Here is a 26,780-nt window from a genome sequence, read left to right as displayed (position 1 = left end):
GAATTATTGTGAAATTATTTTGTTGGTGAAAAGTTATTAAGTTTTCGAATACAGACAGATGAATCAAAAGAAAAACATTATCACGGCTATAAAGGATCGTTAGATTGTCTCTCCAACAAGGTTGTGTTTTCTAGCGATATAAGCGGGAGATGTTCCACAGTGCAAAATCTACTCGACGATCGTAGTTTTTATGAAGGAAAACTTTATTTGATTCAATATTTCATGTATTTGTTAACGTCAAATCTATATTGTAGATGTCGTATTACTTTTAATTAATGAAATATTTTTGCTACAAAAAAAAAAAAACTAATTTTTTTTGTAGGCCAAGAGAATATACAACTAATTTAACAAAATTAAAACTGAATTGAAAAGTTGAAAAATTAAGGCCAAGAGAATATACATAGTATATTAACTTTTACTCACTTTTTAAAACAAAAAGTAACATATAATAGCAAATTGTTTGGTTTTAAATCACTAATGGCCTAATGGCTAATGCAATACACAAAATACTTATTTCATTAAAGAATTGATTTCAAACTCAAAATTCATGCAAAAAAATTTCTTATATATATATATATATATATATATATATATATATATATATATATATATATATATATATATATATATATATATATATATATATATATATATATATATATATATATATATATATATATATATATATATATATTCTTTTCATTTTTTTTTTTTGGTTTACTCTAATACTTTTTTTTTGAAGCTAATTAAAGACTCTCAAAATAAACAAGATCTTTGTCTAGATATGGACTTTTTTTTTTTTGGAAGGGATTAAAGGATATTATGGTCATTATGGAGTAGGTAAATGCAAAACTAGTAAACTACAAAATAAAATAAAAATTGTTCATTAAATGTGTAATAAAAGAAACCTCATCAATCAATTTTGTAACATTTTTCATTAGTAACTAACAAAATAAACATAGAATTCCCATATTAATTTTCCATTTCAATCACATGCAAAATAAAAAAATATAAAATCTCAGCCGTCTGATCATTTATTTTCATCTACTCTTCCATACCAGCACGTAATAATAAACCGTTGAAGAGAGAGAAAGTTGAAAAAAATTCAAATTATTTCAGAGGCCCGCCATTTTCAGAGGAGAGAGAAAATTACAAAAAACGAAAATGGAAGATTTTCCAACTGAACTCGAACTAACAGCTGCTTCTGCTCTTCTCCTTCTCTCTACCAATTTCTCTCTCCCAAAAACTTCAACAACAACAACAACAACAAATTCATTGTAATGCGAATTTTTCGATCAAAATTGTTTGATTTCTTAAAATTTTTGATCGAAATTTTGTTCGAATTTTTGATCGATTTTGATTTTTGCAGGTTGAATTTGCAGGAGGAATCTGCGAAAGATTTTGACAGCAAATTATGTGAGGTTTCTATTGAAGTTGAAGAAGAGGCGATTAGCTTGGAGAAGAGTAGTGATACGACGCCATGTCGTTCTTCGCTGACGAACGATTACTCTGTTTCGACTCATCGTTTGCAGCTCATGGCTTCTGCTGTTGCTCGATACCGTTCGATGAAGCTTAAGGTCATTTTTCTCTCTCTATTTTTGTTTTCTGGATTTTTGTGTGAATTCGTTCTTCGATATACTCTGTTTACTAGTTTTTGTTGGATCGCATTTTGAATTCGAATTAGAATTCGTTTTATGCTTTGATTACTGCTTAATTATTGTGTTGGAGGATTACTAACTCAAATGTCATTGATTTTTCTGCGATTGAGTTGATGTTTTGTTTAAGTACAGTTAATTGCGTAATAGTTATGATTTTCTAGCAAAATTTACGAGTTAATTAGGTCATTTTCTGCAATCTTCTGCCAATTTGTGCTTATTGCTTTTGATATATTCTATTTATCACTATTTACTGATTCATAATTTTAATTTCGGTTTAATCTACATGCGTTAATTGCTTAGCGTTTGATCTGGAACATTCGAATTTGTTGTATCTTCTGATTAATTGCTATTGGAGGAAACGAAAAGATTTATAGCTTAAAATTCATACAATTTTCTGCGATTAAGCTGCTATTGTAATTTTGTTTACTTTTATCTTTTATTAATGGCAAATTTTATGACTGTCGAGCAAAATCTGAAAATTAATGAGTTCATTTTCAGTAACATTCTGCTAATTTGCTGAGAATTCCTCTTGATTATAATCTGTTTATCAGTTTTTGTTGATTCATATTTTGAATTTCGGTTCAATTTGCATGCGTTAATTGCTTTGAGTTTGATCTGGAATTTACTAGTAGTTGGAATTGATGTAGTTAGATTTGATTTTAGAAGTATTAATTGAATGATGTGAGTCTATTGAATTTGAATCATAAATTCGAACAATTTTACGTAATGTAATTTGAAATAGCAACAATGTTGATGCTCTGTTTTCCCAATGTTTTCCAATTGATTTCACTTTCATCAAAATTCGATTTCTAGGTTTACAAATTTGAATGGAACCTTTGAGACGTATTGATAATGTTCAAAAATCACTGTGCCATTGTAAAAAATTGTTGTGCAATCTAACTTGAAGCTTTGTTCAGAAATTGAAACTTCAAACATTAAAGTAGCATTTTGATTAAGCTTCTTTTTTTACACAACAAAAAAAGAAAAAAAATAAATAAATTAAGCTTCTTTTTTTGCTTCAGATTTGATTTTTTAGAAAAACAATTTTGGAGTCTCTGTTTTACAAATTCACTTGCTTACTCCGTTTCTTCAAGTTCATGAGTTTCGCGTTAGGAAGAATTCAAAATCATCAATGAAACTAATTTCTGTTACTTTTTCCCAATTTCAAAGCATAACTATGATCACATATTTCCTGTAAATGATTTTGTTTATTTGAAGTTCAATGACTCATGTTATTTCGTGTCTTCAATTTTCATACCATCCAAAAAATTGAGTAAATGGTAATTAATTCAGGAAATTAGCATTCAAAAATATGAGTTTATCATTCCGGTACATAGTATATGAAGTTAATTCATGCTCTTTTTCATGATTATAAAACAGTGAAATTATTGGATTGAAAAAATTAATTTTGTTCAACAGGTAGCTCGGAGAGCTAGGACTAAAGTAATTTACAGGGGATACACTGACCAAAAATCCGCACCAAAAAACTGGGCAAAACCACAAGCAAAAACCCCAAATAAGGCATCAACCTCTCAAGCAATCACAGAAGGCACCACCACCACTACCACAGAGAGCTCATGCTTGTCCAGCGGCGGTACGAGCGAGATATCGAGCGGAAGGAATCGAGGGAAGGCGGCGGCAGCTGCCGTGGTGGTGGAGCAGAAGAGAAGAAGAGGTACAGGACCAACATACATAAGCCGCAGAGCAGAAGCAATTCTAAGGTTATTGTCTTTAAAGGGGTGTGCTTCTGAAGTCCGCATTAGGCAGCTTCTTGGTGATAGCCCTGACACCAGTAAAGCTCTCAGAATGTTAGTCAATTTTTGGCTCCTTTTAATGCTTTGGTGTTGAGTTTGAGTAACATTTTTTTACTCATCTTTTAAGTTTGAAGTGTTTAGTTTGTGGCTTTATACTTTCAATTAACTTGGTTGTGTATGTGTATTAATTGGATGGTAATTTTTTACAGGTTGTTGAGGATGGAAGAAGTTAAGCGAAGTGGGGCAGGAGGCCGGATTGACCCATTTATTTACACGGTACTTTTTCCTTAACCCTTCACCTCTTGTGTTAATTAATTGGGAGAAAATACAAGTAGATTATATCAACAGTAAACTGTAAAATTAATTGCAAAAGGATTTTGGGTGATATTGCGGAGTAACGATAAGGACATGCATTAAAAGTTAAATAATGTGAAAATAATTTATAGATAGGGGGTATAAATTGAATACTCTGTGCCTTGTATCGTATTATAAAATATAGAGAGAGTACTTCTACTACTAGTTTAATTTATCTGAGAAAATCAGAAAAGAAAATAGAATTATATTGTGCTATACTATAAGTTGACTTCACATTTAAAAAAAGAAAAGAAAAAGATAAGATAGATTGATAATTAGATTGTATGACTAGTTAATGTGGGAGTGGGACATTACAATCAAGCATCTACAGTAGCGTTACCTTGCTAATTTGGCTATTTTAGTACTACCTCCGTTAAATGTTATGTGTAATTTTGGGGTGTTATATGTAAGATATAAAATATTTCAAACTTGCACATAACATTTAACGGAGGTAGTATAATAGTCACAAATTACTTAATGTTCCAATATTGGCCAATTAATCTACAGTTAATGAGTATTAGGTTTTTGGGTGCATAAATTTAAATAATCCCCTTTGATAAGTCATGTCAATTGTTTTTCATACAGACAGCAATACTGTTCCTAATGTTCAATAATCACGTAAGGTTAAATTAGAGGCATTGTTATTTATTGGTGGACATTATTTTTATGCGAAAGGTGGATCCCACAGATTCTTCTTCCTAAAGAAAGCATGTGGATGTGGTTTTTCAGAAACTTCTGATCAATAATTAACTGATTATTCTAAATTAACATATGCATATTCTTTGTCTTATGATCAGATTGCAGATAAGAGTAATAGCAGCATAGTTAACTAAAAGCTCCAGATTCAGATTTATTGATTTTGGTTCGCCTTACACAACAAGGTAATTTTGGAAGGTGAACAGAATATAGTTTATGCAGGAAATGGCTAATAACATTAATGCCACGGTTCTTTTGGCGCCTTCGGAAGCGTGTTTAGGAAACAGAAGGTACTATATTAATACAGAAGTATATTAATACAATTATATTCCATAGTTATAGAACGTTACCAACGTATTAGATTGGTAAATGGCCATTCTAACTACGAAACAAATAGAAAATCAAATACCTTTGTAATCTCCAACACAATCCCTGTTATAGTACGTACACATATGTTAAAGACAGTTATGTTTTCATACAAGCTAACCACTTTTACAGTACATACATTGATTTTATAGATGCAATGTTATTAATACAAACAATAGCTCGTAAAAACATAACGGTATATGAAAAAATAAAAACACTTTTTTTTTTTTAAAAAAAAAATAAAATTATCTATGGGTAATGTCTCCTAGTCAAAAAAAGTACAGGTAGTACTGTTGTATTATTTCTGTACTAGTGTATTACATCAATCAACACACATCAGAATTTCATCCAAGAGACCAAGATATATAAGTCTTCTTCGCCTTTGACTGCAGTCCCTTACTCCTCAGTTTGTAATCCTTACAGTTTAGTAGGAGTCCGACCACCTCTGAATGAGCCATATAGTGGTTGTGTTCTTCTAAAAGTGAAGATATCATCTATGTGAACATACTTTGCTTGTTCTGTGCTAGCTTTATCGGCTTCATAGTCTGATAAATGTGAGGATCCGTACACCATTACGCTCAGCGATTTCTTTCGGGGAGCATCAACTTTGATGAATTCATCAAAGAATTCTACTAGCTCTTTCTGGGTCAGCTGCTTTAATGCCGAGACCTGTCATGACATACCATTATGAGCTGTACAACCCAAAAGGAAATCCTGTTTTTAAGGTTTTTGTGTTAATATGGCACACATACCTCAGATTCTCTCCTGTCAAATTTGAAAGTCCCATCAGTAATCTCTTTCCAGAAGAATCTAGATTCTTCTCTCAGATTCTTGTGCTTCTCCAGTTTGCTGTCAACTAGCGAATTGAGATTTTTCTGTTTCTAATAAAATTACAATTAGTCGAAGTGATTTACACATCAAGAAAGCAGAATAGCAGATCATGAACAAACAAAACTGGCACGTGCTCATCTTTCCCCATCACCCCTTGCAGCCTCATTAAATGATTCGTTTATAATTCAGGAAAAAACAATGGGATATTATCATCTATGAAGTTCCCTTATTCATCTATTAAAATGCCAGATTGAGATATCTAGTGTGTTCAACAAGAACTCATCATCTCATGTCAATAGCTGAATAGCAGTAATGATAAATATATTAGATTACTTTTACTAACACTACTGCCATTGTTATCGCTATTTCAAAATCGTATAATATCATGAACCATTTTATCTCAAGTGAAAATTTGTAAGAATTTTTCTTCATCGATACTAAAAAATTGATTTATGAAACAAGTTCACATATTTTCATCATTAACAAATGCTTTTGATGTACTTACTAATTCAAGCTAGTGCTAACAGATAAGTGTTTAAACATGTCTCACTTGCCTTGAATTCATCTTCACTAAGCTGGCGAAGTTCACCCTCAAATTTACTAAGGAATGCCTCAACTCTTTGATCAATATGACTTGGACCCTGTATGGTAGGAAAGCAAAGTGATTAACATGGCATCATCGACAAGCTTTCTAGCAAACATATGCATGTATTGATTGCACTCAGTGTACCTTCGCTGTAGATTGGATGATAAATTGTAATCCATGGATGCCAAAAATATTTCTACAAGAGAGCAATGTCAGTAAATACATCACAACAGTTTAAATTACAAAAAATCAGGATCACAAACTTCACCTCTTCATAAGAACAGTTATGTATCCAAGTTGCTCAACAGATCGAAGCTGGTGGAACGTTGGTTGTTTGGCAACAAGAGCAATAAGCTCAAGCTTTACATTTGCCAAGTATTCATCTTGATGTGCCTATGACAATTTAAGTAGTAGTTCATATTAAAAACCCAAAAATACACTCCTTCCATCCCACATTAACATATTATTCAACATTTTGAGACAACATTTTGCAGAATGGCAAGTTCAAAATTCATAGTAGAATGTACTGTACTTAATGAAATACTGAAATAGTCATATTTTAAATCTATTTACTTAGCTTCACGAAATAGTCGTGTTTTAAACCTAATAGACTTGGCTTAACAAAATATTCCTATTACATGGGAGCAACAATGGCTATTAAACCTAACGAAAGCCTTGGCACATTCAGTCATATTGATATAGATAAATCTACAAATTTGGAGAATCATCGACAGAGATTATAAAGCACTAAAGAAATCATTTAGACTCAAAAAAAGCAAAAAGATTAAAAACAATAAAACGTAATCTGCACATGGATATTACCTGAATACAGTGAATAAGGGATGAATTCTCATCAGTTGGATTTAAGCCTTTGGCACTATAGCAGTAACGTTTGCCTTTTCCAAGCTTCACAACTCTATTAGTCTGATATTGTGAAGGAAAAAGTGGCTGGCAAAGAGGGTTTGAACCCTTAAAAAAAGCACTTTCGATTTTCTCAATAGTTGACTCAGCTTCACCCTGCTCAATGTTTCCTGAAAACTTACCAGTATTAGTAGTAAATAGAAGATTGATATAAGATGCATACATTCAAGTAATTTTAGGAATACTAACCTGCAAAATAACACTCCAGAAATGCTTTTGAGAGCATCAAGGGAACAAACTTGGATAGTGCATCAACTTCAAGATTGGGTAGAATTTCAAGCTGTTCCATCCAAGGCCAAGAATTGTCTTGTAGAATCAATGAGCAGTAATACATTGCTTGCTGATACGGTTGCTGAAACTTGAAATTTTGATACTGCTTTAATACAGTCTCCTGTGGGGCAGAAGAATTAGTTTAGATAATTGCGATCATCGTAAGTTAATTATATATACATAGAAGATTAGGAATAAGGCCAAAAGATCAGCCTGGCCGATTCTCAGGATCAATATTTTGGGTGTAAGCCAGGCTTTGTAGAGTGAGAATAAATTGGGTGCTCACCATTAAAAATCAATGTTTCTCTTCTATGTTTTACACAATGGAGAAGTATACTTCAGATGTACATTGCCATATTACTAGAATGCAGATCCCACAACGTGAGGCCAATCAACAATTTAACCCTGATCAAATAATACATGATATTCTGCCACGCCTACTGCTCTTGGTTGAGTTACATCTTGAGGGAGCTTAATGAAATTACTTCATACCAAAGGACTTTAAAGCAAAAAATTGATGTCGAACTCTAAGAAAGCTATGGATTACCTTTATAACAGCAAATCTGTCTGATCTTACTTCAAACTTAACAATCATATCAACTATTGTATCCAACAAGATCCCCAATTTGTGATTATACCCAGTCACTGTCACCTGCAAAGCCAAAGAAATTAATCACCAGTACATTTATGAAGGTAATTGATTAACATGTTTTTAAGATTTATAATAAAAATAAAAGGACACTAAGATGAAAAAAATACAGCAATTAGTGCAAAGAAAAACAGAGGACATGGAATAATTTGACAGTGGACCAAACACAATGGACATTTGAAAGAATTACAATATGACAGCATTATTTGTCTTTGACCACAAGTTACACAGGTAACACGGGAACAACTTCACCTCATCATCCTTGACACAATTCATTCAATAATAGCACTCTAAGCCAAAGTCTACAAAGCACTGGCATATACTTTAATACAAAAAACCAAAGTCTACAAAGCACCGGCATATACTTTAATACAAAAAACCAAAGTCTACAAATCATTGAGAATGTTTGCTATCTCTTGCTCAAGAATAATCCTAAAACTTCGCATTTTGCCCAATTGCCCACCTAGAGTAAGATCAAGTGAAGGAAAAGAAGAAGATACCTAAGAGACAAACTTCCATAGCTAAGATAGGAAACCCTGTGCCAATAAGCGCATTTCAATGGTGGTTTGCTTTAAGATTGAAGTTTACCATTAATAACCCTATGCCAAAAAAAAAAAAAAAAAACAGATTTCAAAGGGAATCTACACAACCACTTTCCAACCAGGTAGATATTCTTGGGCACCACAATACTGAAGGGTTAACCCACCCTGCTCATACGATAAGTCACCAAATTCCAAGCAAAAGGATGATCCTTATTTATAGCCCTGACAAGCACAATAAGAAGGGAAAGGTAACCAGGTCCTAAAAAGAGTCTCCTATCTGGTTAAGAGGTAAATGCATTCATCCACCGATCCAACTCATAGAGAATCTTCTAACTCAAAGTTTCTAAAAAAAAGCCTCTTAGTACCCCCCCGACCACCAAGGATATGAGACCCTAATGGAGATAAAATATACTTATCTTGCTTGTGTCACTAAGCACATAAATAAGTTCAAACTCCTGAAGAATAGTTAATACTTTTCTGAACTATAAGTGATAACAAGGAAATGGAATTTCCAATTAATTTTATGTTTACTAATTTGAAATTAACATTAGACAATGGAAAGAAATAAGACAACAGAAAAACCACAATGGTTGGCCCATACCAAAAAGCACACACAAGCATATACGTTGTTCAGTTGTTGTGGTTCCTAATTTGTGTGTCAAATTTCATTAAAATACCCTAGAAAACTACATTCTATGCAAAGTTTACAATTATAAATATTTTCTGCCCCACCAAACTTAGCCTAAAGCTCCATGAAGATTGTGATACAACAATGATGCTTCTCGCCTTGTCGAATATTTCTGCTATCACTCATCATAGGAAACAAGAGCTTCTTTTAAAACTTATTCCAATTCATAATTTTAGAGCTCATTTATAAACCAAAACCAAGAAGCAACATCTAAGTGTATATATTTTTGAAAATTCTAAGCACAGAACCACCAATATTAGACAAGATTGAATGACTAACATCCCTCACAAACCAGGCATTAAACCCTACAAATTAACCCAATAACTGATGTTTTGAAGATGAGACAGGAATCACAGGATATTCTTTTATGCTTTCACTTCCACATGCACATTTCACGGGAAAAAATTTATATGTACACCCACCTTTAGCTATGAATTTTTATCTAATTACAAAAATGAATGTAATACCTCAAAACCACAATCAGTATGGTTAATCCCATAATGAAGACCAGCAACCTGAGCGTCATAAGCTGAAAAAGAGACAGCAGACATCACGTTTATAACATATTGTAAATAAGGGTTCCAACATCAAATCAAAAGCTTTATGAAAGTAGTAAGCCAACTGAATAGAAATATTGAATAAAAACAGTTCACGTGCATGCAGTAGCACTCTCACATTCTGCAATTTAAAAAATACAGATAAAAAAAAAAAAAGAAAATAAAAGGAGGAAAGACAGATGTCAACAGGGAAAATTACCAAAAAACAATGTCTTAACAGCATACCATATTCATTTAAGTAATCTGTTAGCAATCTTGTGAAGATGTCAGTAAGGACTTCTGATTCGGGGGAGTTTCCAGCATGTGGGCAGTGAAAATCTATTTTCACATAAGCCTTAGGGATGAAAAACATCGTATCAGGCTTGTACCATAATCTGGAATACGATGAAGTCCTTAACAAAGTGGGGTATGTGACCTGTTTCAATATTAAGATTAATCATCATGGTAAAAACAAAAAAGAGCATCAATGCATAGCTTAATACTTTAATAGCTATAGTGTGAACTCCTATACCTTATCCTTGAAATCTTTAATTGATAGGTCAGTAGGAATGAATACATTGGCTGCTGGTAGATGCAAATTCTCATTAGGAGAACCAGACATCCATTGCTGCAAATGAACCAAGTTAAAATAAATGCCAACAAACAAACATAATCACATTACTGATACGAATAGAAATTACACCTCATAATACAAATGGTTCCATAATAATCTTTCTTCTATCTATTTACTCAACATTATTGATTTAGAGCCTCAGAGGCACCAACTCTAAAGCGAAACAATAATATTACACAGATGTAAGGGATGAACTCAAGCCACCTGAATTGTCGATGAGGAAATCTTCTCATGGGAATAACATGTTCCATACCACGGCTCAGCCAAGTCTGTATGCCCTTCAAAAGTCTTTGATTCCCAAAATATCCTGCCATGAACGTGACACGTAACCAGCCATTCTGTATTAGTAAACTTAGTATACAGCAAAGACATGTCATAAACTCAAATATTTTAACTCCAAATGCCCTACTAATATACCTATTAATAATATTCTATGGATTAGAGACTTTGATCCCACACCACAACATTTTGAATATACAGATGAAACTTATGAACAAAAGGAGGAAACTGCTTAACATCAACAATTCAACACGCAGCAAAAACATTTAAATACAGAGAAGAAACTTCATTTACACACATCGTCACCGGAAATATTCTAGAAATACATTTAGGAACATTGAAGAAGTTTCATTGAACCACATCAACAACAAACAGCTTTTAATGTAAATGTTCTAAAAATTTACACGTAAGAGTTTTTTATCCCTCTGTATTCAAATATGTTCTCTCTTATCTTATGTTTATAAGTTTTAACAAGTTCCAAAGTAGTGGTCTGGGAGCACAATGAGCATCATGTTCCAAGGTCCACAGAATAGTGATTGCGATAAACCAATATGACTGTTTCTAATACGACAACCAAAGCTGAGAAGAAAATGGAGAGCAAAATATGATTGTGTATGACAATATAAAATACACTAGAGACAGAATGTACATTAAGTTAAACAGAAATAATGCAACAAATGCTAAGAATCAGGTATCAGATCCTAGTTCTCTAATAAAAAAATTAATTGACACAAAAATAAGGGACTTTCATTACGAAAATCAATATCATAAGCACATTTGATCTTTCCATAAGTACATATATTACAGAAATTCTCCAACAAGGTTTCTCCAGTCTTACATACCCTAAAATAGCTCTCACTCTCACAATTCAAACAAAGTGAATTGGAAAGAAAACTGTGAGAAATAGCTACAGAACCAAGCCAATGGACCTCCCCTCCCCTCCTCCCCCCAAAAAAAAAAAAAAAAAAAAAAAAAATGACGATCCATTAATATTATGTGATTTTTGGCAGCATCCATTCATCCCTTTGCAAAGTATGAGTCATCTTTGACAAAATAAGACGATATAAGCTCCAACTATGGTAAATGTACAGGGATTATTTAAATACTTAAAAAAGGAAGAAGGATCTAACTTTCAAACATCGAAGAGAAATATAATGAAGCACCAAACCATTACAATAGCCACATTCTTCTCAGAATATTCAGATTTACCTCACATTCTCTGGATTAAGTTCATCTAGTATCATTTGGATAGTGCTTGGGTTGAAAGTAGACGGCAATGATGATCTCGCCAGCCAATCTCTAGGTGGATATAACTGTAATGATACACAGAGAATGGAAACTTAAGCATGTAGATGCTGCAAAATAAAATTAACCTAATCAACCCCCTCTCCACAAAACACACACACACACACACATTTCATAAATTCGGAAATCTTTTTTTAAAGGACTTGTTGAGCCTATTCTTTTTGAACTTAAACACAAATTCTCTAGCTGGGAAAGAAAAGAAGGAAAATATTCAGAGTTTAATTATTTATATATATATATATATATATATATATATATATATATATATATATATATATATATATATATATATATATATATATATATATATAAAAGAACTTATAAATCTTTTAGCAGCTCAACTCTGATTGTCCTGTCTACAGAAATATTTTTTTTTAAAAAAATATTGAAGTATCAAGCATCACTTTGGCCTATGGTTCTCATATTTGACTGCTTTGTTAAACATGGGTACATATTTAGGTATCAGACTCAGACAATTCACGAAAATGTTTGCATATTTTGGTCCAAAATGAACAGTCAACTGTCCACAGGTATGTTGGAGTATCAAGCATTTGACTTAAGTAATTAAGCTAAAAAATAATTATAAGCATGAATTCTTTCAGAACACCATATATTAGGGCTTCCACAGGAATTTACAGTGATATGAGTTGTTTTATTAATGAACACCATGGGAATAAAGTTAGCCAAAAAGTTCCAGGCAAGCTAGGAAAATTTGCTAAAGTGACAAGGTTAAAAAAATGTAAGCATACCAGCTTCCAAAATAAAAATCTGTTCTTACCTGCATATTGCTTGAAATATCAACCACATAATCCGAGGGACGATTTTTGTCCTGAAAATGGAATGAGGTCTCACAAATCGCTGAAAGCTACACAAAAATGAAAGGAATTTAGAATCCCAGTGTAAATAAAGATATCAAGTAAAGAACACAGTACAAAGATTCCAAGCTGATTGATACATAAAATAATATTATTACTTAACCAAATGAATGTCTGAAACATAAACAAAAGAGTTAGGCAGGTCAGATAATTCACAACAAACCTCATTGAAAATCCATTCACAAACGCCTGACTTCTGTACAAGCTGGATATATTTGAAAAGCAAGCCCACAACATTTTGCATGTTCTCTGCAATAGATTAGAAAGAGGCCAAAAATGATCCACACCATGAGAAAAGCTAAAAGATGAAGGTATCCAACTATCCACCGATTTAGAATTCAAAATTATTTAAAACTTTCTATTTCACTCATCCCCCATCCAATCGAGATCTTCCTCTATGCATTGGTAGGCTCGCGGAGAAAGATCTACTAGGGGTCAACCTGCTTAGTTTTGCATGTCTGGTGGGGATTGTCCCGATTCCTGACTAGTGATCAACTCCGTAAACATTGTAAGTCAACAAATTCACATTATATAAAGAACATTTCAGTCATCCAAACCTAAACAAGGAATCATACACAAATGCAATTTGGAAACTAACAAAAACATGTTACAATGAATGACGTCGTTAAAATCAGGTGCAACTCTGCAGAACCTTTTATATACACACGGGTGCACATAGAGCCATAGAGGTAGGTACTCCCAAGGATGTTTGGTTTACTCATTTTAATATTTTAAAAGGAGAATAAAAAAAAACCTATTAAATGAGCAGAAATTACCCTTGGGTGCATGGTGCACCAGGTATATAAAGTTTTTCAGCAACTCTGAGATCCAAGGAGTTAATCCACTAATTTTAAATTCTAATTAGAAGCCCTTAATTGATCATCTGGCAAGTTGCAGAATTCTTAATGAATATAACTATATATTCCAACTGTCATTGCATTGATTTAGAACATTATTTGCATTATGGGGAATGACTAATGCAAAAGAAAAACAGCAAGCTATTAAAATGAAACAATGTAACATAGCTCTATAACCTTTTTCTTGGAAAATTTGGAGGACATTTGAAATTATGTGTTTTAAAATGAACCCAACTGTCAATCATTTTAAGAGTGGTGGTGGTAACTTTGGTTGGAAAGAGGCAGGGGAGGTGCCACAATTGTGCAAAAAAGTTTGTCCGTCAAGTTAAAGGTGTTAACTATAACAACAATAAGTTAATGCCATTTACTCAAACTCCCCTGATATAGCTTTAATACTTTATCATCAGTCTATAAAGAAAATACACATATACTTCCCCCCATTCAAAAGCAACATCATAAAGCCAACTTAATTAAGCACTTACTATGCCCCGCATCTGTAAGCTCAATGCCAACTTTAAAAAAAGAGTAATCATTAGAGGAGTCTGTTTCCCCAGCAGATAATCCGAAGGCCCAACCTGAAAGCATGCACTCTAATGTAAGTTATTGAGCTAAATACAGTCAATGGAAATATCAAAGAAGCAACCATGTTGAAACCAATCAGGTTGAGAGACTACATAAGGTACAACTGTGTGTAAACCTAAAGTTGAAATTTTAAAGACAATGAGATAATTCGGATCAAGATTATATCAAAGCCTCTTAATGCAAAAAGACATGAGTGTTTCCCTTCACAAAATTCCTTTAGACTACAGAACTGCTAATTTAAGATTCACCCAGAACTGCTAATTTAAGATTATATCAAAGCCTCTTAATGCAAAAACACACACACACACACACACGCGCATGCACACGCGCACGCGCTCGCGCGCACACACACACACACCATATCATTCAGAAACCTAAAATAATTTGGAAATTCAACGAGATCACCAAGACACTAGCTACAAAATTTATGAGATCAAGATCCATTTAGTGTTAAATCCTTTAAATATTCTTACAGCTATTGAAATTTTAATAAAATTCAATCTTGATACAAATTTAAGATGTTTAATTACCTTAGACATTCATATGCAGCTTATTCCTACGGAATAAAAAACATCACAATTTCTATCAATTCTTGTATGACCAGACATCAATCTGAAGATATACTTTTAAGATAAGTCAATACTTGCTTTAAATTACAATAAAATAATTGTTGATATATTATACGCTTGTATATTATTGTGGACTAATGGAGTAATAAATTACTATACATCTGTTGAACACAAAACATATATTTGCAAATCAAAGGTATTATGAAATCAATTCAAACAAAGTACGCCTAGAAAACCTGTTTTCAGGAGCATGTAACGGATGTGTCAAACCCACCTAATTTCTTCAAGATGTAAAACAATGATCCTTCTGCTTCATGGCCGATAACGTGTCCAAGATACCTGCAAGGTCCTTCCTTGTAGTAACGAATGCTAGGAGTGATAGGCCACATAAACCTCAAATTATGGCCGTCTTTAATTGGGACAGTTTTGACAAGGATCTACAAACAAGTTAAACAGAACACATTGATGCAGAACCTTTTTGGCATAAACATACAGCTGATAGAGCATAGTGTAAACTAACCTGAAGGTGGTCTGATGTGCAAGGCTGACCAGGGAAGCTGAGAGCGTTTCTATTGGTATTTGGTATATCTTGAAATTTGCTTTCCACAACACGTTCAATTTTATCGAGACTATCTAAAATTTACACATTAAACTGGCTCTTTAGCATGTAAGCTGACTATGGCATCAATCAATTTAACATAGACAAAGGCAAAGCAATCAGAACCTTTAGAATAGACAACAAGACGCATCAGGTTTGCTGAATAATATTCCTTGTAGAATTTAATCAATTCATCTCTTGTATCTATACCCTTTGCCTTTGGCCGCTCTGCTAAGGTCTCCCAGCTTCCTGCAAATAGGATGGACTCAAAAGATAACTATACATTGGTATTTGGAAAAAGGAGCCACCCAACTGAATAGTTTAATAATAATTAGAAGGTTGCTTACATCCCACCAGCCACCACTCTTGAATTCTTTTAAGATATTCAATGGGCAGGCATTATCTAAAATTTTTTTGAAGTGTAAGATTGGATAAATAGATGTTGTTATGTGGTCAACAATAGTCAATGCATGTAAAATGTCAATATCGCAAAAGGCCTGGCAAAACCAATTGCTGGTTAGCCTTGTATATTCTGATGCCTTCACTTACACGCATGAAAACCACCTGATACAAAGTACTATGACCTTCACCTGAACTGTATGAAAAACTAGGTAAATCCAATTTGAATTAAAAGAATATTGACCTGATCTAAACTACACCGAACTAAAAATTCAATGATATTATGATAAACTAAATGATGATAAACTTTTACTCAAAAAAAAAAAAAAAAAAAGAAAAAAGAAAAAAAAGAGAAAAAAAATGATGATAAAACTTGAATATAATCCAAACTGAATCATATCACTGTATATGTAAATAATACTGACGAGTAAAAGGACCAATCCATTGTAACCTAACCAAAGTACCAAACCAAATAACCTCTTTCAGGGAAAATTAAAGCTGCGTAACAATGCAAAACTAACGATTCCTCAACTCCTCACAAGCCAAATTACACACGTGAGGGGATAAATCCTTGCGTGATCTAGATTATTATTACATATTAGATTTCTACAAATTAGCAATACAACATATACACTTGTTTCAGAAGCGTAACAAAATTGAGCAATTCGCATTTCATGGTCAGTGGTTGTAAATGTAAAGGGAAGGCCAAGCAATTGACCTCAAAGAATTAGCCAACCACTTTATCATGGAATTTAGATAAAAAAGCATACTCAATCCTCGTTAAATGAAAGTTCCAAGAAACCTATCAACAACCATCACAAGGGAGGGGGTGGGGGATATAATGAGAAATTGACTAACTTTAAACAGAAGAGGAAGCAATACATAGGCTTCTCCCATGAGATCCTCCCAATCAAAAAACACATTCTCCATTATCCAAAGGAAAAAAACCATGATTGTGAAACAAATTTCCAAGTGTTTTTATAAGGAACCTAAGACCTTGCCAACACATCACAGCCATTCAGTTGACAACCATACAGACTCCAAATCACTTTGTCAAAAGAGAGCCATGCTCGTCCAGAAAACGCTACAACCACATCTGTACAATAGACCATATTACCAAAATAGATAGGTGACACATTTCTTTAGCTCTATTGATACAACCTTAATTAATAAGATGATCCCTCTTCTCCTCACCTACCAAAAACCACAAAAATCCTTCATAGACCTCTCTTGCCTCTTAGCTACACTAGCATAAAGGTTAAAAAGGGAAAATAATACAAACATGAATTCAAATGACACATAATGAAGGTTATAAGGCCTTAAATAAAATAATCCATATTCCATCCATTCACTTCAGTGAAACTTTCTTGAAAACCTATTTTTAAAACCACTCTCCAACCCTAATTATAGTGTTTGATTCTACAACATTCACTATAGTGTTTTTTAATGTAACTTCTTTCACCAACAAAAGCACACATCTACTTTGCTTCTATCTCTTCTCTTCTCCTGGTGTTATACTTCTCCTTCAGTAGCGAAGAATCTGCTAACCTATTGATTAGTGCAGGGTACTCAGACCATAGAAGATATTTCTAACTTAATGCAGTAAATTTTTCAATGAGTTTGATTACTTCCAACATTCCAAGTGCCGGCAACAAATTACTCTAAAAAAAAAGCAGCTCAAAGCCTCAAACTATGGATTCAAACTTGAGAGATCTAAAAAGCAAGCAAGGACGCAAGGTTTCGTGAACTGAAACAGGAGCCATGGATGAACTCCATCAAAACTCATTATAAAAACCAAAATACAATATTAACTTCAATATTGTACAAGCTGAGGATGTTTACATGTTTAAACTACCATATCTATACAAATTACCTGTACTAAATTTGTGGTAGGGATGGGTTGGTGAGCTAAGATGTTTCTTGAGCTGCAAACAAGGACGAAATCATGCATTAGATATGAATTAGTATTAAAATGAGAAAATATCTTACACTTAATCAAACAAGAAAAATGAACAAAAAATTATGTAACTAAAACACAAAACTTGTGGAAGTTGATCATTAATACAAAATCTATGTTGACCCAAAACTGATTTTTTTTTTTTTTTTTTTTTGTTTTTTTTTTTTTTTTTTTTTTGAAGAAAACCCAAAACTGATTGATTTAACAAAAAGAAATTCATATATTCCTAGATTCATCAAGAAGTGTGAGAGAAAAAAGGCACCTAAGTAGTACACACATCACAAATGAATTTGAGATATCTCAACTGGACAAGGTATTATACCAAGAGACAAAAATATAACGAAATACCTGGTTTATGCGCCAACCATCAGAAAGCAAGTTCTTTTGATGTTCTAAGGATAATACAGAAAGAGTGTTGTCAATAGGACGACAAAAACAAGAATAACTGAACATATAATCTTGTTGAGGACCTTACAAAATTAAAAGAAATCCAAGCCTTAACCAGCAAGGTGGCAGCTATCCAACGTACCTGAATCTACAGCTTTGATTTCCCTCATGGTAGCATCGGGAGACATGAGTGGCTTAATAAAAAACTGTGCAAACCTGAATAAAAAAGAATCTGGGTTGAGACTCGCAAAAAACAAAAAGAACAAATATAAAAAAGAAACAGAAAGGTAGTTGCATATGCAATTGAACTCATTAATGGGATAAGAAAAAGAAACCGCCATTAACCTATCTAGAGCTTCCTCAAACGAGTCCGCATTGACGTCAAAGAAATAATTGGTATACTCCGATGCAGTGAAAGCATTTGTGGAGCCACCATGCTGTGCATCAAACAAAAATTAATATATTTATATTAGCAATAGAACAGACTTTCATCTTATCTACTAACAATAATTATAAGCTAGCTTGTACTGTAACAAGTAATCAAGCATAATAATATAATATGACCTGTCATCAGAAGTCAGGTCTGTTCAAAAAGGATAAGTTCTAAGCCTGATACTAATTGCAAGATTAACTTTCAATTTTATAACAATGATGCACCAACACATATTAGGTACAACCATACAACCAGCAGTTAGGATGCAATCACCAGCATTTCCACGTAGTTGTTTTACCATTTTAGTGCGTGCAATTTAGGCCAATTACTGATAGCAAAAAAAAAAAAAAAAAAAAAAAAAAAGTCATCCCTATAGGCCTATAGCACAATATCTGGCAGAACCAAGGGAAGAAGATCCCTTACACCAGAGGGGCAGATGGACCATGGTCAAACAAGTGTCATTGAAAAGATAAAAGCTTCATTGACTAAATTTGTCTTCAGACCAGCTCTTAGACCTACTTTGAGGAAAAAGACATGGTGGTTATTTCTAGGACAGCCATGTCACTATAGACTAGTAGCTAAACAGTGATCAAAAGAAGGAAAAGGTCAAAGGTGACAGATGCTTCATTCCTTCGCCTTCACAAAAAAAAAATAAAAAAATAAAAAATGAAAAAAAAACTTGAATCACTTGCTCTACATGATGATTTGGTTACTTACAAGGCAACACTATAATCAATGTCAACACAGGACAAGGTTTAAAACTAAAACAATGGCGGAGGAGGGGCCCTTACAATGCTGCTCCCCATATATGATAATATTATGAAATCATAAAAGTAGTAGCAGTGTATTATAAGCATCATAGTAAGGCAATGCCCTATATATGGCTCAAAATTAAGAAACATTTAAACTAGTTTCTTAACTTGATAACTACCAATTTCAGATTCTAGATCTTTCCGAATAAAATTTAAAAGTCCAATATATTTTTCTTAATTAAAAGCTGAGTACCTCTGTTATGTACTTGGAATAACTATCTTCGATAGGGTACTTTTCACTGGCATAAAACAACATGTGCTCTGCGAAAAACAGCATTGAAATGGAAATAGGTTATTTTACAACCAAAAATATTGGTTTGATCCTAACAGACTAACCATGCAAAATCAAAACAGACACCAAACTCAATAAAACCTGACGTTCGTTGTCATGGAATAACATAAGCATACGCAAAATAAGAATAAGAACGATTTCTCTTCCATTATCAAGCGTCAGAGTTAACCAATCCAACTATAAGCAGTGGTAGAGAGCTTGCCAATTGCCAATCGTCACAATTCACAAACAACTAAACACCCTACTGATTTTGCCACCTCTTTTTTTTAATCGATTAACATCCATCCTTATTCAAGAAACTCGATTAAATCATATTTAGGCAAAAACAGACGATCTTGATAACATTCAGAAAATCATATTCACTTCACTCCAATGTCATACTGACTATTGACTAAAGTCTACTAACTTACTATACCCTACTTCAAAGACCTAGAATACTAAACAGACGATCTTGATAACATACAGCAATCATACTCGCTTCGCTCCGCTACAAAAACGGAGCAAAAACGATTCTAACTCTGATTTTTAATAATCACAACACATCTCCTCGATACGCAATTTGATCAAGAAATCAAAGAAATTGGACAACAAATTCAACTTCATTCAATAAACACAACATCAATCATCAAATTCCGCAAGAAATACAGAAAAATGAAAGCAAAGAGGAGAGAGAAAATACCGAGAAAATGAGCAAGTCCTTCAAGACCTTCAGGATCACAGAATGAGCCAACATTAACATTCATCGAAGCAGCACACTGTCAAGAAACACAATCGAAACATCAAATCATCAACAAAAAACAAAATCAAAATCAATCAATTGAAATTCAATTCAAAAAATAATTGAAAAAGACCTTATCAGTATCAGGATCGCTAATGAGAAGAATTTCAAGAGAATTAGGGAGAACAATTCTTTTGTAATCTCTTTTATCCGTCCGAGGCTTCAGTATCTCCGCCATTTCTTCATGAACCGCCATTTTTGATTTCTTTGGAGAGGAGAGAGAAACGAAGAAGAAGAACTGAAGAAGGAGACTTAGTTTTTTTTTTTTTTTTTTTTATGATTTTTTTTTTGCTTCGTATTTTTTAAATGGTTTGAGTTTTTGCTGTGAAGTTGGGGGTGTGACTTTTATCTGGGCGCCTAGGCGTGGCTCATGGGGTTTGAAAAAGTCCAATATCCAAATTTTAAGTCTAGTAAACGCTTTAGTGAAGTGTGACACGATAATGAAAATTTTGAAGTGGAGAATATACAAAGAAGATCTCATACATACAAAGTCATTTTTTAACTATTTTATAAGCTGATTGTGTATGGTCGAGAATGGAGATGTTTCATTTGGTAATCTAAAGCATTTTTTTTTTTTTTGAGAACCTGGTAGTCTAAAGCATATTAGTTGTTGAAAATTTTGGATTTAAATTAGGTCATATAAATCAGGTTTTAATTGGGAGAAAATTCTTAGCTTTCAAAGAGACAAAAATTGGTGTTGTACTATCTCCGTTAATTGTTATCTGCAACTTTAGAATATTTTATATCTCACAAATAATACCTCAAAGTTGCAGATTACAATTAACGGAGGTAGTATTAGAATGTAGAACTGTAGATGAATGGTTATTGACTGTGACTTAAAGTTACAGAATATGTATATTTCAGATCCTAATATGCTTAAACCGTAACTAATCAAATATATATATATATACTATCTCGTGTAATTGGATTTTGAAACGCGCAAGCCTTGCAATACTCTGTAATATAGGATGTACATTAATTATCTAAGGTAGTAAAAATTTATAAGTTAGTAAAAATTTATAAGTTTTGACATTATTAACAATAGATCTTTATACCTGTAAAAAAAAAAATAGATCTTTATAATATGGAGAGAGAATACAAAATAGATCAATTTAAATCATATTCAAATTAGATTTTTTTTTTTTTTTTTTTTTTAAAGAAGATGGTCCATAGAAGGTCATAACCCCATATGGTCAACCCAAACTTGTTAACAAGCTAGACACTTTTTGAGTAGGGTGAATGAAGGGTAAGGTAAAGGACTAAAAGGTCCTCTCTCAAAGTGCTCTTGGTGGGGTTGAACTACCAACTAAAAGATTGAAATTTGTAAGATGTAAAACTTTTCATTAGAGGTCAAATTTACCAGCTCAATATTAAATTAGTTGAGTCAATTTTGACAGCAAAATAAACTAACCTAAATTCATTAGGAAAAAAAAAATCACACAAATTTATACAAGTAAAGTGGAATTCTTTTGTAAAACAGGTTGAAAGTAAAATATATTTCTTTTCTAAACACAATTTAATTTATTGGTATACTTCATACAAATCATCATCAATAAACCTCAAATAAAATTCAACAACATGACTTTAATTTAATCAACTCACACTAGTACATATCGTGTACAACCTTAACATCATCTAATACAGGACCACACATATAGCCATAATCAAGCCTAGTGTGATAATATGCACTCCAAAATGTAATTCTTGTTCTATCAGAAATTGCTTGAAACTTGAGACTAGCAGTTGTAAATCCACCTTTAGCTTCAGAATTGAAATGTACTTTAACATTTTCTTTACCAGCAAATGCTTCAACTTCCATTGAACCAGGACAATTATTTTTGGCGTCACCAACCTTAAAAGTAAGGAGGTATGATACATTAGGTTTGGTATATATAATTTGAGCAATGGCACTTTCTCGTCCTCCTACGAGCTCAATAGCAGATGATCCTGAGGGTACGTAGAAATGTTTCGAGTCGATGAACTTTACAGGCCTCGCTGATTCAATGATCCAACCAGGGAGTGAGGAGACGGAGTCATGGGGGTGTGAAGGGATGAGGACTCCTGTTGAGAATTTCTCAAATACATATGGACCGGTTTCAAACCCTCCGTTTTTAACTAGGTTACCTGGAAAAAGATTAAGGTGAACATTGTAATGAATCATCAATAACCCTCAAATTAATGTAATATCTTGCAAATGTTTATTAGTATAACAACACAAGGGTTTTTAACCCATCAGAATTAACATGTAACAGTCAACTGCTTAGTTGACTTTCAGAGTTATGATGTAAACGAGATTTGATCCCAGATTTTGGGTATCATTCTCAACATTTAACTAACTAAGTTAATTGTCATCCATTGTAATATTGTAATAGTGTGTTGATAATCAAAATGACCAGTATCATGATAATATGAACAATTAGTTAAACAATCAAATAACATGGAGCATAGGAAAACATATGTGTAGTCGTCGGTGTAGATGACCCACAATGTAGATGCCATAACCTTATAAGTTAGAAATTTACCTCCAATGTAGTGTGGTAACAATATCTCTTTAATTGCAATAGCATCCAAGAGTGGGCCACAAGCTGGATCCTCTTCAATTCCAGGGTTCTTCAAAGTGATCTTAACATTCTCAGAAGTAGCCTTAAAAGCCCAAGCATAAGTATCTCCTCCATCACCACTAAACAATGTTTGAATAGGGAGATCTACTGTGGTTCCTGAGGCTGCAACCCTAATAGACTCCTCTTGTGCACATGTTCTTGTTGTGCTAAAAGTGATTGAGTAGTATGAATTTTTCTTTAGTACTACTTTTTGGGAGATATAGGCCTCATTCCCTAACCTAATAGCGTGTACACCACGTGGCACGTTGAAGTAGAAGCCACCTGGTTGAGGTCCACCTGATATGTACTCTACTAAGCCATTGATTTCCCATTTGGGAAGAGAATGTTTACCAATTATTACTGTATTCTTCATGTTTGATGGCTTTGGTGCCTCTTCAAAGTTCCCATTTGGGAGAAATCCTACAAATAGAGATTGATTTCACCATATAAGTAAAACTCATTGTGTACAAAACTTATAAGCCTAGAACTTACTCATTTATAATATAGTTATTGATAATGGAGATACCAAATCAATGAATGCAATATGAGACTTTAAATAATGTTATTGGTACATGTCACATCGCTAATCATTAGAAAGGAGGTGGAATGTGATTATGTGACTAACTTTTTTTGGCCCTAAGTTTTAGGAGTAAGATGTAGATCTATGTTTAAACTTTTCTTTTACGTAAGTAGGTTCAACGGTTCAACCCAATAAAACTTAGACCCTCATAATAAGAGACGAGAGTCAATGAAATATGGCCCAATCCTTAGATGTGAGGTGGGCTAGTTTTCATGCATGACCCACTTTTTTTCCCGTTAACTACCTCCCAACCATGTTAGTTGAAGTCATTTTCGATATAAATACAAGAATATGATTTTTTTTTTCTACTCGTATTTAATTTGGAAGAGGTATGAATAAATATAAAATAAGATGGGAAATAGACATAAAGTTAGAGTATAGATAAGTAAAACTCACCATCAGAAGTAGTTGCATAGACGATTGAAGAAGCAATATAATCACTGCTGCTTATCATTAGCACAAGAAAGACAAAGCAAAGGGGAGACAAACCCATTTTGATCTTAGGAATACTCGATTGTAGAGAAAGAGAGAGAAAATGGCGCTTCCGAGAACGTGAAAGTGTAATGAAAACTGAGAAGTTAGACTCAATATATATACATAGACATTATACATTGACTCTGAAATTAATAATAATTTATGTTAATTAACATATATAAATTAAACTATTCTCAGTCCTTTCTTAGCACTCTCTTTGTTCCATTTTAATTATTATGAGTATTTTCTTTTGTACATGAGTAACAAAAATTAGTGATGTAGACGACGGGATTTGATTTTAAGTTTTGTTTACTACACTCAAGACTTTAATTTAATCAGTTAAGCTACTCCTGAGTTGTGATATTTAGTGAATGAAAAAATTGAAGGAACATCATTTATTGACTTATTGAGGTGCTACCCGTCTTTTCTAGATTAATTTTGACTACTTAAAATTAAGTTAAGTGGCATGTTAAATCCATGCATTTTGTTGTTTATTGAAAACTTGACACTAATTTTAAACATCTCAAATTGGAAAATTTAAAATGGAATGATAGGAGTATCATTTTATCAAACTCCGGTCACATACTAGAGGTCTAGAGTAGCATGTACTCATGTAGCCAGTTCGTGGGTAAAAACAAAGAGGTTCACATCATATAGAATATGAAGTGAGTGTTTGAGAGAAAGAGCGTAACGTAAGTGAAGGGTAAACATCGCATAGGTTGGTGAAATTTCCAATTATGTAGAGAAATTGTTTATAGACATCCTAATATTGAATTTTTTTTTTTTTTTTTTTTTTTTTTTTTTTTTTTTTTTTTCCGAATTAATTACAAGAGCAAACAAATTAGAATGGGGATGGGGTATTTGAACCTAACTATGAGCTATCAACCTATCGCGCACAGATTCTTAATGTTAACCACTAGGCTGGCACTAGGTCAAAACTTTTATTGCTAAAAGACGAATATTTGTGAACAGAAGGAATTATGCAATAACGTACTAAATTAGGATGGACGAGGGATACGAAATTCTGAGTACATAATCACAATCAACAAAATGAGATCGAGGCTGGCACAGCAATGAATGTGAAGAGAAATAATGAGAAGACAGAAGACTAGTGGAAGGATCGAAATGGAATCATGTAGTGCGTGAGTCCACCAAATAAGCCGTGAGATATGTTACATTGTCTCTTCTTAATCACTAATTACTGCTCACACTGTCCTATACTAAGAATTGCTTCTTATTTAAGGTATCCTTCCTTCTTGCTCGGTTTCTGTCGTACTACATTACAAACAATACTCTACTTCTGCTGGGAGTTAATATTTTAATTTAACTATTTAACTATCCAAACAATAATATAATTTGATCACATGAACTTAAGACCTCAACTTTAATTGCTGTAGATATTATTTTGTTGTAAAACTATGTATTATATGGCCTGGCTAGTTAATACGTTATTATTATGGAGTGTAGTATAGACTAGCTAAATATTTGGTCATATCCTTCCTAGAAAGTGGGGCTTTAAGAGAATTCCGTTGAGATTCCAAAGCTATTTAACAAGTTATCTTTGCCTTTTGGTCAAGTTAATATCATTAAAGCTATCTCTTCTGAAACTGATGGACGTGCCCCAATTCATGTTGTTTATGATGATATTAGATTGGATAGAGCGTGGTTCAATGTGTGTCTTTTTTCTCATGTCAAAAGAAGTTGTAATACGGTAGCTCACCTAGTTGCTAGGGGAGATACAAGGGGAATGATGAAGTTATTCGTTTTAGTGCTTTTCCTCAAACTATTGTAAGGTTGTAATCTTGGCGGAGATGGACCTTCCTCCTTAATTAATATATTGCTCTATCTTTTCTTTCCAAACAAAAACCAAAAAAAAAAAAAAAAAAAAAAAAAAAAAAAAAAAAAAAAAAAAATCATAGAATTTGAGGATCATGCATTTTCCCTAGGAGTGACTTGGATTCAATCCTCAACCCCACTGCTCTTGTGATAGGAGGAGGAGCACCCCCGTATCTTACTATGTTTTTTTCAAAGAAAAAAAAAAAAAAAAACCAAAAAAAAACATTTTCATGGGATGCTAAAAAAATGTCAAAACGTATACTAGCTTAGCTACGCATGGTTTCCTAAAATGCCCTTAAAAACGTCACTAAACATCCAAAAAAACTCGTGATCATCTCTCAAGGGGGATGAAATGGTCTGGTTTGAATCAGCTAATGTAAGTTAAAGATGGAAATGGTACCCCTTGTTTAATTTTCTGAGCTACAAATCAGAGTATTAAATTTAGGTTAACTAAATTTGTTTAGGCAAATTGGATGATAGAAGCTAAATTATAAGGTAAATCTATGACTTACACTTTGTAAAACATGCCTACACATCAGCTGTATTTTGAAATAATTAAAAAGAAATAATTTCAGTCAAAATATTCCAAGACCCTTGTGCAAAAGATCATTTCACATTACTATATCTTACATAAATTCATTTCATAATACATGCTTTGTTAAAACAATGATGTCTTAAATTT

At 33.0% G+C, this 26,780-nt stretch overlaps 2 protein-coding genes across 2 annotated transcripts; both read right to left on the bottom strand.

Moving 5' to 3' along the window:
• Window positions 1-4,917: 4,917 nt before the first annotated feature.
• On the bottom strand, window positions 4,918-20,925 carry LOC145583230 (insulin-degrading enzyme-like 1, peroxisomal). The gene is made up of 26 exons (XM_081640418.1): window positions 20,682-20,925; window positions 20,510-20,585; window positions 19,732-19,799; window positions 18,639-18,730; window positions 18,436-18,509; window positions 18,255-18,298; window positions 17,823-17,874; window positions 15,677-15,799; window positions 15,473-15,585; window positions 15,227-15,389; window positions 14,284-14,376; window positions 13,108-13,193; window positions 12,848-12,934; window positions 11,974-12,077; window positions 10,690-10,792; window positions 10,384-10,479; window positions 10,098-10,287; window positions 9,783-9,844; window positions 7,984-8,088; window positions 7,356-7,557; window positions 7,068-7,276; window positions 6,514-6,638; window positions 6,390-6,441; window positions 6,214-6,300; window positions 5,581-5,703; window positions 4,918-5,497 (listed from the first exon to the last, which is right to left on the bottom strand). The coding sequence occupies exons 1-26, from the start codon at window positions 20,802-20,804 to the stop codon at window positions 5,246-5,248; spliced, it is 2,904 nt and encodes a 967-aa protein (XP_081496544.1). The 5' UTR covers window positions 20,805-20,925; the 3' UTR covers window positions 4,918-5,245.
• A 1,285-nt stretch (window positions 20,926-22,210) lies between these two features.
• Window positions 22,211-24,302, bottom strand: LOC145583231 (protein TEEBE-like). The gene is made up of 3 exons (XM_081640419.1): window positions 24,185-24,302; window positions 23,131-23,628; window positions 22,211-22,732 (listed from the first exon to the last, which is right to left on the bottom strand). The coding sequence occupies exons 1-3, from the start codon at window positions 24,279-24,281 to the stop codon at window positions 22,212-22,214; spliced, it is 1,116 nt and encodes a 371-aa protein (XP_081496545.1). The 5' UTR covers window positions 24,282-24,302; the 3' UTR covers window position 22,211.
• Between the last annotated feature and the right edge of the window lie 2,478 nt (window positions 24,303-26,780).

The sequence above is a fragment of the Chenopodium album genome, chromosome 15, assembly GCF_948465745.1.
Source record: "Chenopodium album chromosome 15, dcCheAlbu1.1, whole genome shotgun sequence".
NCBI classification, from domain to species: Eukaryota; Viridiplantae; Streptophyta; class Magnoliopsida; order Caryophyllales; family Amaranthaceae; genus Chenopodium; species Chenopodium album.
Note: the sequence above shows the minus strand (reverse complement) of the source record. Positions and strands in the feature narration are given on the sequence as shown.

Bases quoted from the DNA above. Each gene is read 5' to 3' on its own strand.
- LOC145583230 (XM_081640418.1), bottom strand. From the start codon at position 20,804: ATGGCGGTTCATGAAGAAATGGCGGAGATACTGAAGCCTCGGACGGAT. The intron at 14,377-15,226 runs GTGGGTTTGACA...GCATGCTTTCAG, and splicing joins TTACATCTTGAAGAAATTAG to GTTGGGCCTTCGGATTATCT. The intron at 10,288-10,383 runs GTATAGGAGTTC...ATATTGAAACAG, and splicing joins TTAAAGATTTCAAGGATAAG to GTCACATACCCCACTTTGTT.
- LOC145583231 (XM_081640419.1), bottom strand. From the start codon at position 24,281: ATGGGTTTGTCTCCCCTTTGCTTTGTCTTTCTTGTGCTAATGATAAGC. The intron at 23,629-24,184 runs GTGAGTTTTACT...CTCTATTTGTAG, and splicing joins CTATGCAACTACTTCTGATG to GATTTCTCCCAAATGGGAAC. The intron at 22,733-23,130 runs GTAAATTTCTAA...ATCTTTTTCCAG, and splicing joins GTTACCACACTACATTGGAG to GTAACCTAGTTAAAAACGGA.